At 57.7% G+C, this 16,977-nt stretch overlaps 5 protein-coding genes across 5 annotated transcripts in view; 2 read left to right on the top strand and 3 right to left on the bottom strand.

Annotated features, from left to right (window-relative positions):
* Window positions 1–15: 15 nt before the first annotated feature.
* PTSG_03129 (uncharacterized protein) lies at window positions 16–1,643 on the bottom strand. The gene is made up of 3 exons (XM_004995659.1): window positions 1,452–1,643; window positions 1,064–1,244; window positions 16–849 (listed from the first exon to the last, which is right to left on the bottom strand). The coding sequence occupies exons 1-3, from the start codon at window positions 1,604–1,606 to the stop codon at window positions 163–165; spliced, it is 1,023 nt and encodes a 340-aa protein (XP_004995716.1). The 5' UTR covers window positions 1,607–1,643; the 3' UTR covers window positions 16–162.
* PTSG_03128 (TKL/DICTY4/DRK protein kinase) lies at window positions 1,611–8,671 on the top strand (the record flags this gene model as incomplete). The annotated part of the gene is made up of 14 exons (XM_004995658.1): window positions 1,611–3,445; window positions 3,752–3,845; window positions 4,124–4,233; window positions 4,430–4,608; window positions 4,796–5,165; window positions 5,541–5,622; window positions 5,780–5,894; window positions 6,184–6,275; window positions 6,436–6,469; window positions 6,868–6,944; window positions 7,096–7,147; window positions 7,391–7,443; window positions 7,773–7,876; window positions 8,182–8,671. Exons 1-14 carry the CDS (start codon window positions 1,941–1,943, stop codon window positions 8,669–8,671), a joined length of 3,357 nt encoding a protein of 1,118 aa, XP_004995715.1. The 5' UTR covers window positions 1,611–1,940.
* Window positions 8,672–9,432: 761 nt separating this feature from the next.
* PTSG_03127 (uncharacterized protein) lies at window positions 9,433–11,060 on the top strand (the record flags this gene model as incomplete). The annotated part of the gene is made up of 1 exon (XM_004995657.1): window positions 9,433–11,060. The coding sequence occupies exon 1, from the start codon at window positions 9,870–9,872 to the stop codon at window positions 11,058–11,060; it is 1,191 nt and encodes a 396-aa protein (XP_004995714.1). The 5' UTR covers window positions 9,433–9,869.
* A 1,165-nt stretch (window positions 11,061–12,225) lies between these two features.
* PTSG_03126 (uncharacterized protein) lies at window positions 12,226–14,736 on the bottom strand. The gene is made up of 2 exons (XM_004995656.1): window positions 14,514–14,736; window positions 12,226–14,092 (listed from the first exon to the last, which is right to left on the bottom strand). The coding sequence occupies exons 1-2, from the start codon at window positions 14,620–14,622 to the stop codon at window positions 12,471–12,473; spliced, it is 1,731 nt and encodes a 576-aa protein (XP_004995713.1). The 5' UTR covers window positions 14,623–14,736; the 3' UTR covers window positions 12,226–12,470.
* A 29-nt stretch (window positions 14,737–14,765) lies between these two features.
* The window catches only part of PTSG_03125 (uncharacterized protein), a gene marked incomplete at both ends in the record, with an annotated part of 6,050 nt that continues 3,838 nt past the window's right edge, over window positions 14,766–16,977 (bottom strand). The window contains 5 exons of the mRNA XM_004995655.1: window positions 14,766–14,804; window positions 15,048–15,790; window positions 16,017–16,113; window positions 16,261–16,418; window positions 16,674–16,772. Of these exons, the coding sequence (XP_004995712.1) occupies window positions 14,766–14,804; window positions 15,048–15,790; window positions 16,017–16,113; window positions 16,261–16,418; window positions 16,674–16,772 (1,136 nt within the window). The remainder of the gene's footprint in view (window positions 14,805–15,047; window positions 15,791–16,016; window positions 16,114–16,260; window positions 16,419–16,673; window positions 16,773–16,977) is intronic.

The following is a 16,977-nucleotide window of genomic DNA, read 5'->3' as shown; positions in this document are numbered from 1 at the left end:
CCCGCAGCTATGGCGGTGATGTTGACAAGCAAAAGGCGGCGAGGAGCGAGCGCACTTGCAGAGCATGGATAGATATCAGAGTGCGCGTGTGCACAACGCGTGTGTACGTTGCAAGGAACGTAGGTGCAGGGATCACAGAAGATAGTGGGGGGGGGCGTCACATCAGTCCTCCTTGGCGTGGCGTGAGTGGAACGAGACAAGGCGGTCGCCCCACTGATGCCACAGGACAAAGCCAACCCCGAGCCACACAACGAGCTGCGTTGCCATGGTTGCTGCGTCGGCGTGTGCTGGTACACCAACTGGGATGCGGATGCCTTGGCTGTCGCCTTCACTGCCACTGGCGTCTTGGTCCCTACCACGGTCACTGCCAGCAGTCGTTGCAGTCTCAGTCACATACACCAGCGCCAGGCCGTTGGGGTGGAGGCACGACGTGGCAATGCACGTGGAGGTGGAGCACTTGGTCTCGTGCAAGCACTCGCCGAGACGTTCCAGCCAATGAATGTCAGTGGATGTGTCGCGCGTCTGCCGTGTCGGCGTCGTGTCGTGCTGTCGTTGGAGCAGGTACGCCGCGCGCACCTGTGGCGCCGCTGAAAATCTGTACCCGCTGCGATGTGGTCGGCAGTAGCGCGTGTGAAACGGCACGCGAACTGTGACGGCTCGCACACGTGCTGGTGCTGTGGCTGCTGATTCGGCTGCCGTTCTCATTGGTGGTGGTGCAGCGGGTGTGCCTGCACCAGTTGCATCTGTCGCTGTTGCTGTCATGGGCCCTGCACTGGTCACCACCCAAGCAGCGCACGGCTCCGACAACCATTCTGGCGCCTCAATGTCCACATGTCCAAGCGTTCGTGCCTGCGCCAAAGAAACACTGGGTGAGGTTGAGGCGAGAACGTGGTGCAGCAGAGAAAGCTCACGCGAGCAAACGCCCACCCACCACAAACATGACGGTGACTCGGCTCGTTTTACACACACGGCACACACACGCACACGCACACACAAAAAGGAACAAACGTTGTCATGGTGTTTATCACAAAGCGCTTCAACACACCAACGGAAGCATGCTGACCTGCAAGAACGCGGTTGGTCCACACGCACGCTGCAACTCGTCGTCATCGAAGAACGTGGCCGATGTCGCCGACGATAGTTGAAAGAGCAGAAGCGATGATGCATTTGCAATGACAACATCCTCAGCGTCATCGCTGCTGGGTTCCAGTATCCCTGTCACCGTAGCATCAATGACCAAAGTCCTAACCCAAACAGCAACGAGCGCAAGCACGTCATGGTGAGTGTGGCAACGTGTCGTGAACACATGTTCATGTACATGTCCATGCTTGCCAACGATCACACACCAAGCACACACACACGTACTCACACATTACACACTCTCGCACACACACAAAACAACAAACCTGCCACAACCACAATCATACACACACAGATACACACACACACACCTGTGTGTTCCGGTGCCTGTGATGGACACGTTAAGCTGGATGCCACCACCACCGCTGCTGATGCTGCCGGCCACTCGTCCTCCATCTCCACCAACACACCCCACCGCTGCACAAACAACAAGAAGCACAACAACACCAGCAGCAGCAGTTGCCATTGCTACTTTTTATGCTGTCGTACCCTGCTGCCTCGCGCACGCTTGCTGCTCGCTGGGTTTGCTTTCAACCGCTGTCTTCCAACAACCACGCAGCACCCAGCCCCCTCCACCTCCAGCCAGCGCTGTCAGTGTTGTCAAATCATCAATCAACACCAAACGAACAGCAAGGCAAGCCGCTGGCTCAGCCGCAAACAAGCGCGCGCACAGACACGCATACATAGCAAAACCCCCCATCACCATCACCACAAACCATCAACAGCACACAGCTATTACTCTACACATACATCACAGCACAACATCACACCACAGCTTCGTCCTTGCCAAAACGGCAGAGATGACGATGGGTGCGCAACAAGCACAGGGACAACGACAACGCCACCGGCGGCAACGCCCGAGGGACGTCGCTTGCCTGCTGCTGAAAGTGTTGACGATGGCTATGACATGCACAACGCTGCTGGCATCCCCGAGCATCGCGCAGAACCGCGCTGTTCTGAACGCATGGACCCTGGCCGGGTCCTCGCGTGTGATCCCGGCACCACGCGTGGGCGCATCGCTCATGTCGCCCTCCAACAACGTCGTCATCCTGTACGGCGGTCTCACCGAGAACGAGGAGAGTAACGACGAGGACCAGCTGCTCGCCCTCGGCGACCTGTGGTCATACAACTTGCGCGATGACAACTGGGTGCAGTTGCCCACGCCACAGGGCATAGAACCGCGTGGCTTCCACGCCATCACAGATCTGTTCGTCGTGCACATGCGCGCGTTCATCTTCGGCGGCTATGTCCCTGCAGACGAAAATAGTAGCGTGGCAATGGTGCCGAGCGACACTTTGCTGGAAGTGCGTGGTCGAGAACCAGCGCTGACCATCACGGAGATACCAAAACCAACAGATCCCGACGCACCGTGGCCCTCGCCCCGGCTTCTCCACACCATGAACCAGGTTGCCCCGCAGAACGACGTGCTCTCGCGCTGCGGCGTTGTATTCGGCGGCCTTGGCGCCAACAACACCCCCTTGGGCGACACCTGGCTGTACAACCCGGAGACGCAGGTTTGGACAGAGCTCACAGGCACACCGTCGCCGCCTGCGCGCTTCGCCCACATCACCGCCATCGTGCGCAACCGAATCGTCATGCTGTCCGGCTGCCGTGTCGCGGGAGACAGCGCGGGATGCCCCGAGGGCCAACTCCCCGACGTCTGGGAGCTCACCGTGTTCGACGGTGCGTGCACGAGCGGCCAGTGGCGCCGCGTTGCCAACCTCACCGTCACCGCGCCCGGCCGCTACTTTGGCGGCAGCAACACCGTCGCCATCGGAGACGACCTGATTGCGATTGGCGGGCTGCAGGGCGACCGTCGCGCCTACTACCACCTCAAGATCACCGCGACCGACGCCGGCGGCGTGCAGTCTGTTGACTGGGGCTTCAACGCCATCAACTTTGCATCCATCGTGCCACCTGCCCGCGAAGGGTTCAGCATCACGCAAACCCACCGTGGCGGTGGTGCTAGCGATGCGGCCGTCATGTTTGGCGGCGCCGCCCCGCTCTCCTTCCTCCAGGACACGTGGCGCTTTGGCACCGCAGGCCCCTTCTGGTCGCCCAGCGTCTCCGACCGTGTTGTGCCGCTTGAGCTTGTGCTGCCCGGCTATGCCGTCAGCGGACAGAAGGCGTACATTGTGGGCGGGCAGACAGTCTCTGGCGAGCGGAACCGCGGGCTTTGGGAGTATGATCTTGCCACCAACGCGTGGAAGCTGCTCAATGGACAGCTGAACAATGATGCCGGCGGCGCGTGTCTCGTCAAGCTCAATGCTGACACCCTGGCCACGTTTGGCGGCGCAAGCGACTTGTACGTACGCCACCCGCAATGTGTCTGCGTGTGTGTGTGTGTGCGCGCGCGCGCGCGCGTGTGTGTGTGTGTGTGTGTGTGTGTGTGTGTGTGTGTGTGTGTGTGTGTGTGTGTGTGTGTGTGTGTGTGTGTGTGTGTGTGTGTGACTGCATGTTACGTTGCGTCGGGTGTGTGTTGTGTGTCACCCATCAGCATTTCGTCGTCAAAGCCTCGCTCTCATGGCGTGACGTGTGCACTTTCCTTCTACCCCGCTGTCTTTGTGCCGATGTGCTGTGGTGTGCTTGTTGCTTGCGTCTGTGTGCGCAGGCCGACTGGGTTCTTTGCCGGGTACAGCGTGCTGCTTGACCACCTCCTCATTGTGCACGGCGGCCTCGAGCAGAACAACGGATCCTGGGTCGCGGTAGGTCACGCCACCTCAAGCCCTGGGGGTGGACACGTGTGTGTGCGTGTGTGTGTGTGTGTTTGTTTGTTTGTTTGTTTGTTTGTTTGTTTGTTTGTTTGTTTGTTTGTTTGTTTGTTTGCTTGTTTGTTTGGTTGTTTGGTTGTTTGTTTTTTCTGTGTGATTTTGTCTGCTCTGTATATTCCTTCGTACGAATGCCTTCTCTGTTGTCGCTTTGGCAAGCACTGCAGCCGACTCCCACGTCACCTCACGCTTGGTTTCTCCTCAATTCTTCGCAGACACGGGACTTGTTCACCCTACAGCACTCTGAGATTGGATGGTCGTGGCGCGAGCTGAGCATGGCCAACCTCCCCTCCAGTGACCGCTTCGGGATGGCCGCGTTTGTCCTGTCAGTCACAGTCACAGTCACACGCACGCACGCACGCAGAGAGAGAGAGAGAGACATGCACGCACAGATAGAGAGAGAGACACACACACACACACACAGACACACACACACACGCCATAGCTCATGAACAACGGCCTATCCGCTTCTTCCCCCCCCCCAACTCTACCACCACACGCGCGCACACACACACGCACAGGGAGACGCAGCCGCCCGTGTTCACTGTTGCTGGCGGCGCGGCGCTGACGGCCCAGCAGCTGCGGCCAATGCAGAACCAGCACACCACCCTGCTCGGCTGCAACGCGGGCGAGTTCTCGCCCGTATTTGGCGAGTACGTGTGCCGCCCCTGCCCAGAGGGAACATACAACGACGACGCCGGTGCGTAGCACGGAGGAGGTGGCTTTGTTTTCTTGCGTGCTTGCGTGTGTGCCGTTGTTCCCGTGGTTGTTCTTCACCAACACCAAGCGCCAGCATTCGTTTCTCGCCAAAACGCACAACACCCACCTCGCTTCTCCGCCACGACACTCATCATCATGAATTATCATCATCATCATCATCATCGCAGGCGCCACGCGCTGCGTGCAGTGCCCCGGCATCAGCACTACCGTTGGCGAGGGCGCAGTCGAGGAAGAGGAGTGCAACGCGTGTCGTCCGGGCACGTGTGTCCACGGCGCGTGTGTGCTGGATGTCACCACGCAGGTGTTTGACTGCCTGTGCAACTCGGGCTGGGCCGGATCGCGGTGCGACGTGCATGTTGCTGCCATCTTGGCTGGCACCACCGTCTCTGCCGCCGTTGTAGCTGTCGCCGTGTTCTTCATCACGCGCCGGGTGAAGCGCGGGTTCTCGCGCATGCAGAAGTTGCAGGACCTGCAGGAGCGCCTGATTGAAGAGTCCCGCGTCGAGCTGAGCGAGCTTAAACGCGCCTGGGAGATCATGTACGTAAACGTATTTTGGGCGACGAATGGCAACGATGTTGATGGGTTTGAGGCACTTGGACGACATGGGTTTGTTTTTTTTTTTTTTTTTTTGCAGTACCTGCCCAGTCACTCGTTGTCACGTTTAGCTTGTTTTGTTTTGTTCTGCATCCTGCGTGCAAAAATGCGCCTGTTTCTGTCTGCTTACACCCTCTGACGTCACATCGCACCCACCACTTGCAACCACGGGCGCACGTGCTCACTCTCACGCCCCTGTTCCTCTCTTGTTTTTGCCGGTGATCTCACGCATTGCTTCTGCTCCTTTTGACACGTGCTTCTACAAACTCTACACACACGCATTCGCACATACACACCTTTCGTGTTTTGCTGGTACAGCCCTGATGATCTGACGTTTCTGCGTCGGATTGACGGCGGCAGCGAGGGCGCATATGGCGAAGTCTGGCTCGCCGCGTGGCAGGTGCTGATACCGCGCGCAACATACATGTACCACATATGTTTTGGTTTGCTGCTTTGTTTGCAGTGGCTCGTTAATGCTTTTCCTCACTCCATGCCCACATACGTGTCTGTGTGTGTGTGTGTGTGTGTGTGTCTGTCTATCTGTGTGTGTGTGTCAGGATCGGGAGGTTGCTGTGAAGAAGCTTCGCTCGTCCATCCTGTCGCTTGACGAACACGCCATCGATGACTTTGATGCCGAGGTCTCCCTCATCCGCTCCCTCAGGCACAGAAACAGTACGTCGTGTCAGGTTATGCGCAGTACACACACGTTGTGGCTGCTGTTTGCACCTAGTAGAGCATGTGATAGTTTGATTTGCATTAGACCATGCGTCGGAATGAATGGCATGTATGCGCGCGCTCACATCTCGATCACCCCGACATCCCACAACTGCCACACACACACACACACACACACACACACACACACACACACACACACACACACACACACACACACACACACACACACACACACACACACACAAACACACACATACACACACGTTTGCGAATGCACAACCAGTTGTGCTGTTCTATGGTGCTGGTGTGATGGATGAAGGGCCCTTTCTCGTCACGGAGTTTATGGCGCGCGGCTCCCTTTCTGCCATTCTCAAGGTTAGCAGCCACCATTCTTTGTGTGTGTGTGTGTGTGTGTGTGTGTGTGTGTCTGCAATTCTTCTTGCTTGTTTTGTGTGCGAATGCGAACGATTCGTGATCAGCGGGTCGTTGTCCGTATTGCCTCACACCCCATCACCGCTATCCTGCCCCTCTCCAGAGCAATGTTGAGCTGTCGTACAGTCGCCTGCTCGGTGAGTGGATTGCGACATTTGATTTGTGTTGCACAGCACGGATTCACGTGTCATGTGCTGTCTGCATGCGCTTCAGTTTGCCTCATCGTGGTCATTGTATTCTGTCCAGCCGCTTGCACCGTGGCCCGCCCACTTATACACACACACACACACACACACATACACACACAACCACACACGCACGCACGCACGCACGAGCTGCTCTCGCTCACGCACGCTCAATAATTGTTCCGTGTACGCACTCGCGCACGTGCCATGTTCGTGGCATCAATCTGCGTCTGTGCCTGCTGTCTATACTTTTGTGGTGTCTGTGCATACCCCTCTGCTTGTGCTGAACAACACTGCCTGCATGCAATCCTTGCGTGTGTTGTTGTGATGCTTCTTGTTGGTTCCTCCAGGCTTTGCAGAGGACATGGTGCATGGTGTCATGTTTCTGCATGAACTTCAGCCCCCACGCATGCACCGCGACATCAAGGTTTGCTCCATTGCTGCTGTTGTTTTTGTGCTGGCCCTTGCCCTTCTTGTTCTTGCGGCTCCTGTGAACCCGCTGTGCCACCATCGTGCTTTGGTCTTGCTGACTCGCAGACTCTTTTTTCCCCCCCCCCCCCCCACGTGCGCCTTTGCAGAGTGCAAACCTTCTGGTGTCTGAGAACTGGGTCGTCAAGGTCGCAGACTTTGGTCAGTTTTCACAAACATGCAAACGCATACACGCGCAAACATGCGCACACACGCGACTGTACTTCCTCATGTGTTCTTCCCCTCAACGACAAGTGGAAGCACGTCTGGCTTGTTCTTGCCGTGCTCGTGCCGTGCTCTTGCCTTGTCCTTGCCTTGTTCTTGCCTTGTTCTTGCCTTGTTCTTGCCTTGTTCTTGCTCACCCGATGTGCACGTGTGATGCCCCTGTTGCTACGTTCAATACAGGCACGGGACGGCTGTGCGGCCAGGAGCAGGCCACTGACGTTGTCGCTGCCATGGTGTGAATGTGCGCCGTGTGTGTGTGTGTGTGTGTGTGTGTGTGTGTGTGTGTGTGCGTGCGTGTTGTGTGTGTGTGTGTGTGTGTGCGTGTTGTGTGTGTGTGTGTGTGTGTGCGTGTTTGTGTGTGTGTGTGTGTGTGTTTCCCTGCGTGTGTGTGCGTTTCCCTGTGTGTGTATGTGCATCTTGATTTGCGTGAGGCAACGTGGATAAGGTCGTGTTCGTTGCCTTCCTTCTCTAACTTCTTCTTGTTCCTCTTGTTCTTGTTCTTCCTTGACTGCACTGACACAACAACACACATTTCCATCCATGCATGCATGCATGCATGCAGGACTTTGCGTCTGCCACCATGACGACTGCGGTTGGCACGCTCCTGTGGACGGCGCCGGAAATTTTGTCCAGTCAGCCGTACGGCCCGCCAGCAGACGTGTACAGGTATTGCCAAGGCATGCACTCGAGCACCACATTATGTATGTGTTGATGTCTTGAGGCACGCTGTGCCTTTCCTCACACGACAAACTGCAAGCGACACACGCCCACACTAACAAACCACACACTCTCACACACTCTCGCAAACTCACAAACTCGCACACAACAAAGCACACGCTCTCCCATACTCACTCACACACGCACACACATCAATCGATCAAACACATTCACCCATCAACAACACACGCACACGCACACACACGTTCCTCGCACTCACACTCACACTCACACAAACATACGCGGTTGTGCAGCGTGGGCATTGTGCTGTATGAGATTGCCACGCGGCGGGAGCCGTACGAAGAGCTCCATGACACATCCACGTGGACGCTGCGTGAGAAAATCATCGATGGGGTCCGGCCAAGCGCAGGCCTGTCCACTGCAGACACTGCAGTCGCTGGTGCTGGCGGCCTTCTGGCGGACTTGTCAGATGACGCAAATGGCGGTGACGAAGCGAAGGCGCACGTGCACCTGCAGAAGAGGGACAACGGTGGCGTTGGCGGCGCACATGTGCAATTTGCCGACCGCACTGATGACCACGGTGGCGTGCAGGGCGGGCGCGGAGCCGATGACACGGAACACGATGAGCCGCTGGAGGCGCCTGGTGATATCACCACCGATCGCACTCCGCTGGCGCACGAGCCAAGATTTGTGCAGCTGATGCAGGCGTGTTGGGCGGGGCGGCCAGAAGAGCGACCAACCATGCGGCAGGCATCGCAGGTCCTGGAAGTGCTGAGGCGTTGATGGTCATTGGAGACGGGAGGCGGAGTGGCGTTGTTAGCGTAGATGCATCACATCACATCACATCACATTACATGTGTCGTGGTCCAGTGTGACAAAACGTAACGTAACGTAAAGTAATGTGTAGTACACGAATGTGTGTGTGTGTGTGTGTGTGACATTGATGGCACGTCGTTGACTGATGTGTGTGTATGTGTGCGTGTGAAAGTGTGCGGGGTGTCTTTTCCCAAAGTCGCTCAGATGGTGGGTGAAGGGGTAGCGTAGCATGTGCATGTATAGTTGTACATTGTGAACCTGACACGTAAGCAGTAGTACAAGAAGCCAATCACAGCCCTTACTCATGATATGTGGTGTGGAAAGGGTGGGCAGTGCTCCTCCCCTTCTGCGTTGACGTTCAGTGTGGTTGCTTGGCTCGTGGGTGGGTGGTGCTCGCGCTGACCCACCTGTCTCTCTGCGTCCTTCGTTGCTCTTCCTTCCTTTTCGTGTGGCTTGTTGTTGGTTCTGTGTTTGCACGCGTGCGTGCGCTCTGCGTGTGCTCGTGCGGATCACACTTCGCTACTATTTCGCCACTTCGCTACTTCGAATGGTTGGGTATGTTACGTTCGTGTGCAATCCTTGGTGTTGCTGCGCGGGGCAAACCGTTCCCACGCAACGCGCAGCAAGGCTTTTTGTGAGGGAAGCAAGTCACACACAGCTACAAAGCCAGCAAGTGCTCAGCGAACAACAAGCAAGCAAGCAAAGCTGTCGATCCATTTCCTTGTTCTGCTTTCGTGTGTGTCTTCTTCCATCTTGGTGCACCAACAACAAACCAACACACCAACACACAAAGACCTGTCACAATACATCGCACACAAACCCAGCACCCACTTGCCGCACAACCTGACGGGCTTCTACTGCTTCCAGGCTTCCTCTCCCTCCTCACATCACAGCACACAAGAAGCTCCCTTGCGCTTCTCCCCTCCCCCCCCCCAACTTTGTCAACATTTTGCGCACACAGCTGTGTGCTTCATTTCATTTATTGTCGTCACAGACAGCAACACTGCGACAAGCGAGCAAGCAAGCGAGTTGTCGGTGTTTACATTCGCGCCACATGCGTGACCACTCCTCTGTCGTCCCCACCGAAACACCGTGACACGGCTTCATCAACACCAAGCAGCACCAGTGCAAACAAGCAAACACAAACAAACAAGCAAACACAGCCATGCCACGCAGAGTCGCTGCCAGAGCAGACTCGACGCTGGACGATGCGCTGCGACGCTGCAACTTTGAAGCCTTCTGGCATGAGGTTGCTGTCCGTCGCCAGTCGTCGCCAGCTGCGCCAAGCCCAGGAGATGACGCACAAGGTCCAAAGCCTGCCGCCCTGTTCACGTCCGCCTCATCCCCTTCCTCCCCGCCACCAAACCCACGCCAACACGGCCACGCACGAAGCCGGTCATCGCTGCCTGCGATCGACATGCTCACCGTCGGCGGCGCGCAGTCTCCAGCCACGCAACAGCCATCCTCCAACAACAGGACACGCAGGGGCGCAAGCCACGACAGCAGCCCGCAGGCCGCGTTCAAGCTGCGACGGCACACCAGTGCCGATGTCCATCTCGGCACCACCACCACCACCACCACCACCACCACCACCACCACCGGAGCGGCGTCGGATGACCACGACCTCGACCGCTTCAATGGCGGGGGCGTGAGTCGGGACGTGCCCAGGCGCGGCGGCCGCCGGCGAGCCACGCGGCGACGCGGGTACGGCGGGTTTGCAACGCTCCTCACCACCACTGTCAACCAACACGCGGAGCTGTGTGCGCCCTCGGGCCATCACAATGACAACCATGATGTCGATGCTGTCGATGCTGTCGATGCTGTCGATGCTGTCGATGCTGATGTGGATGACGAAGCAGCAGACGTCGCCTATGGGTTGCGGCGGCCGTCGACAGCGCCCGCCAACCTCACGTCGTCCCCTCGACACAGCTCCCGCCGCACAGGCGTAGCACCACGCCTTGCCATCGCAGCCACACTCTCGGTGGAAGACGGGCTGGGGCCTCTGCCACCGTTTTCTCCACCCACACCAGCCACACCGCCGTCAACGGCAGCGTCCTCAGCGACGGCCAGTACAGCGAGCATAGCCACGGACCCCGTCTCCTCGCCTCGCCGCCCCGTCTTCACGTTTGAGAACGCTGGCCATGGCGATCACAGCGACCAGAAGGAGAGCCACGCACCTGCAAGCGTGGACCACCACCACCACCACCCGCGGTCGGCGCCACCACTGCAACCACACGGCAGCGGCGTGGACGAGAGTGGGCGCGGCGTGTCTGCCGCTGTGTGCACGACTCCGGGCGATGCTGGCGCGCCGCTACAACCGCCTGTGTGCAGTCCTTCCAAGCAGACAACGCTGTAACTGCGGTTTGAAAAACGAATTGAGGGCGTCAATCACCAGCAGGAGCAAAAACCCGTGCGATAGCGCAGTCGTTAGCGCGCTCGGAAACGAGTTGGAAGACGGGGGTTCAATTTCTGTAATTGTCCTAATGGACACCGCTAAGCCGTTGATGTTCGCTTACGTCAAACTAAGCGAACTAGGCGGCTTGGCACCCAGCTTTACTAGCCGACCTGGCCCGTCCGCACATGTGGCTGCACCTTCTTTTGCGTGATGTTGTTGTCATTACATGTCACACTACTCCACCTTGGCCGTTGCCGTTACCGTCGCTCGAGCGTCGTGTTGTCTCTTGCCTCTCCTCCTTCTTCTCCTGTGGGTGCGTGTGACTGTGCGTTTGGAGGTGGGTGCGGTGTGTGTGTGTGTGTGTGTGTGTGCCCCGTGTTTTTTTTTTCATGGTTCCTGTCACCTTCCCCTGTGCTTGCTGGTGTGTGCGCAAGCGCTGCTGTGGCTGCAGCTGCCGTGGCTATGTATCTGTTCTTCTTCCACTGTTTGTGTGTCTGTGTGTGTTGACATTAGCGTTTGTGTAACCCTTTCCCCCTTCTCCCTTGGTCCGCGTAACATATGAGTGGCAGTGGCTTGTGGCTTGCAATGCAACCCGCACGCAGATGGTCGTGTGGTGTTGATTCTTACTGTCCAGCGCCGGTCGCTGGCATACGTTTCCGTGTGTGTGTGCGTGTGTGTGTGTGTGTGTGTGTGTGTGTGTGTGTGTGTGTGTGTGTGTGTGTGTGTGTGTGTGTGCGTGCGTGCGTGCGTGCGTGCGTGTGTGTGTGTGTGTGTGTGTGCGTGCGTGTGTGTGTGTGTGTGTGTGTGTGTGTGTGTGTGTGTGTGTGTGTGTGCGTGCGTGCGTGTGTGCAGTTTGCTGCCCCTCGCGGTAGATGGCGTGTACCTGTCCCGTTGCACACTTGCAATTGCGGCAGTCCATTTTAACAATACACAATCTTAGCTGACCCGCCATGTGCCATCGCGAGAGACCCCGCGCATGTGTGTGTGCGTGTGTGTGTGTGTGTGTGTGTGTGTGTGTGTGTGTGTGTGTGTGTGTGTGTGTGTGTGTGTGTGTGTGTGTGTGTGTGGTGTGTGTGTGGGTGAATGTGTGAACCGTCTCTGCTGTGAGGCGTGACTTACTCGCTGTGTCATTACATGTGTCTCTGCAATTCACGCACGCATATGAATGAGAAGGGCTGTATGTGGAACTGTGCACTAGGGAAACTGTTCGGAGAGCAGCAGAGCTCTGGAAGAAGGAATTCAAATAACATCCAGGAGAACTGTGACAAGCGCGCATGCACACACACATATGTCCGAATGCACACACACACACACACACACACACACACACACACACACACAGCCACATACACACACAACACGGGCAGTGCATCAGAGGAACCAGAACCGGTCGAGAGCGAGGAAGCGCGGGTCAAGTGGCGAGCGCTCGTCAAGCATAATCGCCCGCAGCACCCGCGCCGTCGCGTGCGACCACCGCCAGCCGTCTGCGCCGTGGCCCGTGTGCAGAAACACGTTTGGAATGTGCGTTTGGGAGACGATGGGCAGCGCATCTGACGTCATGGGGCGCCTGCCAACCCACTCCTGCGCATCGGGGTCGTCCTCGTCAAACGCGTTTGGAAACAGGCGGTCCACGATGCGCCGGAGATCCTTCAGTCGCTCCTCCTTGGGCTCCAGCGCCGTCGTGATCTCCGCGTACGACGAGAAGCGAATCCGGTCGCCGAGCCGCGTCACCGCCATCTCAATCGGCTCCTCAAACAGCAGGTAGTTGGTGGGGCACTTGCGCGGGTCCTGGTTTGCCCGTCCCGTCAGCGTGTACCCGCGCACAGGCATGATGGGCAGCCACGACAGGCCCGTGGTGGCGAGCGGCGTCGCGCTGTCGCACGCGCAGCAGACGACGACGTGGTCGCACTGCAGCTGCTCGCTCGACCCGTGCTGCGTGTTGTACAGCTGCACTGCGCACGCACGCCCGTCGCCGTCAAGCATCACATCTGTTGCCGTCAGCCCAAACCGGATGGCCACGCCGCGCGCCGTCAGCCACTCGCTCATGTGCCGGCAGAACAGCTGGCAGTCGCCCACGGCATCGTTGCGGCGGTGCATGGCGCCCACAAACGTGAGATTGCTCAGGCTGGGCTCCATCGTCTGCGCCTTGGCCGCCGTCACGGCCACCTCCCCGCGCCCAGCCAGCAGCCCCTCCCGTGCCCGCTGGTGGAACAGGTCTGCATCCGAGTGGATGTACAGTGAGCCCGCCCGTCGATACTCGAAGGGCATGCGGGTGGTGCGGCGCGTGTCCTGTAGCGCAGCCAGGCTCTCGGCAACAAGGTCGTCCACAAACGCTTTGCGCTGCTCTGTGTGTGTCAGCGCCAGCGAGACAAAGTTTGCAGCCCACTTCCAGAACGACAGCGTAAACAGGAGCCGCCGCTCAAAGAAGAAGTACCGAAAGTCTTCAATCAGCTCTGTCACAATGCCTTCATCCCCATGGTGGTGGTGGTGGTGGTGGTGAAGACGGTGGTGGTGATGCTGTTGTTCCTGTTGCTGTTCCTGCGGCTGCTTCTGTTTCTGGTTTTGCGGCTGCTTGTGCGGGTGTTTCTGTTGCTGGTGATTCGCATCTGCTTCTGTTGTTTGAGTCGCTGCTGTTGTTGCTGCGTGACCAGGGGCTGCATCGATGCGGCTCCCTTGCTGTGTGTGCTGATGCTGTGGCGGCGTTGCGACGTGCTCCACAGCCTCTTCTTGCAGCTCGGGCTTTTCACCAAGAAAGCTGTGCCACATCTTCTGCAGCGCGTACTTGACGTTCTCTGGAGATGCCACCATCGTGCGGGCTGTGAAGTTGAGGGTGCCTGCGTTTGCAGCAGAGGTCTCCATCGCCACACCGTGGCGCCGCTCCACGACAATGACGTCCATGCCTGCTTCGCTCAGCTCTCGCGCGGCGGTCAGGCCTGCTATGCCGGCACCCAGGACCACCACGCGTTCGCCAGGCTTGGCCGGAAGAAACCGCCCTGCAACGCTCAACATGAGCCGCACAAGGAAGACAGGTGAACACACACACACACATACACACATGAACGCAGAGAGTCGTCATGTAAACAAGGACAGCACTGCAGCCAAAGGTGACATAAGGAACACGGACACCAACAACGTGCATGCATGCATGCGCTGGGCAAGCACTTGGCAAGCGCTGCACAAGCGCTCCAGCAAACACAGCCGCAAGCAGCGTGCATACGTACACACACACACATGCACACGCACGCATGCACGCATGCACGCACACGCACGCACACACGAACGCATGCACACGCACGCACACACGAACGCACACACACGCACGCACACAAACAGAGCACGCACACAAACAGAGCACACACACGCACACACGCATGCACACAAACAGAGCACTCACACGAACGTGCACCAACCAACCTTGAGCAGAGCGCAGGGCGCTGCGGCACCTGTATTGGTGGATGAGCTCGCTGGCAAGCACGCCAGCACCCACCAAGCCCACGACGGGCTTCAGCGACATCATCACCATCGTTTCCCCTCACTTGCTTGCTCTTCCGTGCTTCCTGGCTTGTCGATCAAAGCACCTCAGCACGGTCAATGCACCATTGCACGTTCGTTACTGATGTTGCTGTGCGCGCTTTGCAGGCAGAAAAATGTGCTCATGAAGATCGTTTATGCAAAATATGGACAATTTTCGTCACTGCCCTCGGACTGGCCCAAACAGTGCCACACAGTGCCAGAGCACCAGGAAATGTAAACAAACAAACAAACAAAACAAACAAGCAGAACGTATGCACGCGACATGGGATCGCCGTCGTCTTGTCCACCGCCACCAACAACATGCAAGCGAGCGACCCATCGCATCGCCACTGCAGCGACCAGCCGTCCTTCCCTTTTGACACCCCCCACCCACACGCACGCGTTGTGACATGACGACATCAAGAGATGACGCACTCCTTCTTCCCGTCGTCCGAGTCTGTGCTCCGCTTCATCGACTTGCTTCCCGTACGCCGCCTCCTCCCTCCTTTCTCTCCTCCTTGCTCCCTGCTGCTCTTCGCTGACTTCCCTCTCCTTCTTCTTGTCCTTCTTCTTGTCCTTCTTCTTGTCCTTCTGCTTGTCCTTCTTCTTGTCCTTCTGCTTGTCCTTCTGCTTCTTCTTGCTCGTGCTCCTTGTCCGCTGCTCTATCCTGTCTTCATCCCCCTCCTGCAGTGGCGGTTGCTCCTGTTGCTGTCGAGATGATGCCCGCCTTGAAGACCTTCGCTGCTGCTGATGCTGCTGATGTTGCCGCGGCTGCTGGTGCTGGTGCTCTGCATCCGTTGTCGTTGCGTCGTCGTGCGAGTCAGAGAGGGTCAGCACGAGTGATGACCGGGACGACCGCTGCGACATGCTCTTTGACGCCGCGCCGCTGCCACTGCCACTGCCATGCACAGCAGAAGACGACTCGTTGCTGCCATCGTGCTGCTGCTGCTGCTGCTGTTGCTGGGTTGGCGTCACCGATCTCGCAGCTGGTGTCGCGGGTGAAGGCGTGGACTGTAGCTTGAACGCCCGCTTCCCGCCCATCGTCATTGACCTCTGCTGCTGCTGCTGTTGTTGCTGTTGCTGTTGCGTGTGTGCGCCCTGCGGCTGGGACGATGACACCGACACGGACTTGGACCTGTTGAGCGCCTCGCTGGATGACGGTGGTGCTTGCAGCGTCCCTGGCAGAGGAACGCAGTGTACATGATCGTGTGGTGTGTTGAAGCGGGGCGGGGTCAACGTGACGTTTGGTTTGTGCTGCCATAGCTTTGGGGCAGCGTGTCATATTTGGAACCGGGCTACTTCTCGCCTCGTTCAAGCGCGCGCATGCACGTGCACACAAACACACACATGCATACACGCACAGATATAACACTGGCATCAACAGCACGCACATGCAGAGCGAACCTGGTACAAAGGCGAACTTCTTGGGCGCAATGGTGGCAGGATCGGGACCAACACCATACAGCTTTCCGCACTCACGCAGATGCTCCTGCACGTCCTCCTGATAAGGCAACAGGGTGATCGACAAGTCAGCGTTGTGTGCGTGTGTGTGTGTCTGTGTGTGTGTGTCTGTGTCTGTGTGTATGTACACATGTATGTGTACACATGTGTGTGTGTGTGTGTGGAGAACGGGCACATTGGTGGTCACCTGGGAGCGCGCGCGAATGATAACGCTTGCTGTGGCCTTGATTCTGTTGGCTTCGTTCAACGGCATTCGCAGCTCATCCAGTGACACCATGTTCCACAGGATAAACGCAGACACGTTCACATGCAAACCTTCGTCCAGAAACGCCAACTGCGCAAGCACTGCAGACAGGTTCGGCACCATAAACAGACACGTTGAATGACATCACGCGTGAGCCACGAGTGTGCATGTGGGGGAGGGGGTGCCTGCTATGGTGTGCATGCGCTGAATTGTGCATGTGCTCAAACACCACTCGGTCATAACATCACTCATACACATGCACACGCTCACACGCACATGCACACGCTCACACGCTCACGCACATGCACACGCAAGCCCGCAACACCAACACCAGCACAGCAGGGGCAGGGGCGAACATGAGCAGCGTGCACAACCAAGGCGTGGCTCCTCATCAAGATAGGACGTGAAGAAGTCGTGCGCAGGCACAAACGCATCCTGGTAGCCGACAACGGCAGCTGGTGGCGGAGGAGGGGGGAAGAAAGACAGCAACAGGTGGCAGGGGGGGTATGATTGGCGGCGTGGTTGGACGTGTGGTTGGACGTGTGGTGCGAATGAGTGCGTGCATTCCAATTGGGGAAGATGGCACAAGTTAAGCAGGGGACAGCAGGTACACCACACAAGTACATGCGAGTGGTGCGCGCATGCGCGCACATATACATA

Source organism: Salpingoeca rosetta (assembly GCF_000188695.1).
Source record: "Salpingoeca rosetta unplaced genomic scaffold supercont1.7, whole genome shotgun sequence".
Lineage (NCBI taxonomy): Eukaryota > Choanoflagellata > Craspedida > Salpingoecidae > Salpingoeca > Salpingoeca rosetta.
Note: the sequence above shows the minus strand (reverse complement) of the source record. Positions and strands in the feature narration are given on the sequence as shown.

Bases quoted from the DNA above. Each gene is read 5' to 3' on its own strand.
- PTSG_03129 (XM_004995659.1), bottom strand. From the start codon at position 1,606: ATGGCAACTGCTGCTGCTGGTGTTGTTGTGCTTCTTGTTGTTTGTGCA. The intron at 1,245-1,451 runs GTGTGTGTGTGT...TGTTTGGGTTAG, and splicing joins ACAGGCACCGGAACACACAG to GACTTTGGTCATTGATGCTA. The intron at 850-1,063 runs GTCAGCATGCTT...TCTTTGGCGCAG, and splicing joins GACCAACCGCGTTCTTGCAG to GCACGAACGCTTGGACATGT.
- PTSG_03126 (XM_004995656.1), bottom strand. From the start codon at position 14,622: ATGGTGATGATGTCGCTGAAGCCCGTCGTGGGCTTGGTGGGTGCTGGC. The intron at 14,093-14,513 runs GTTGGTTGGTGC...TGAGCGTTGCAG, and splicing joins CGCCCTGCGCTCTGCTCAAG to GGCGGTTTCTTCCGGCCAAG.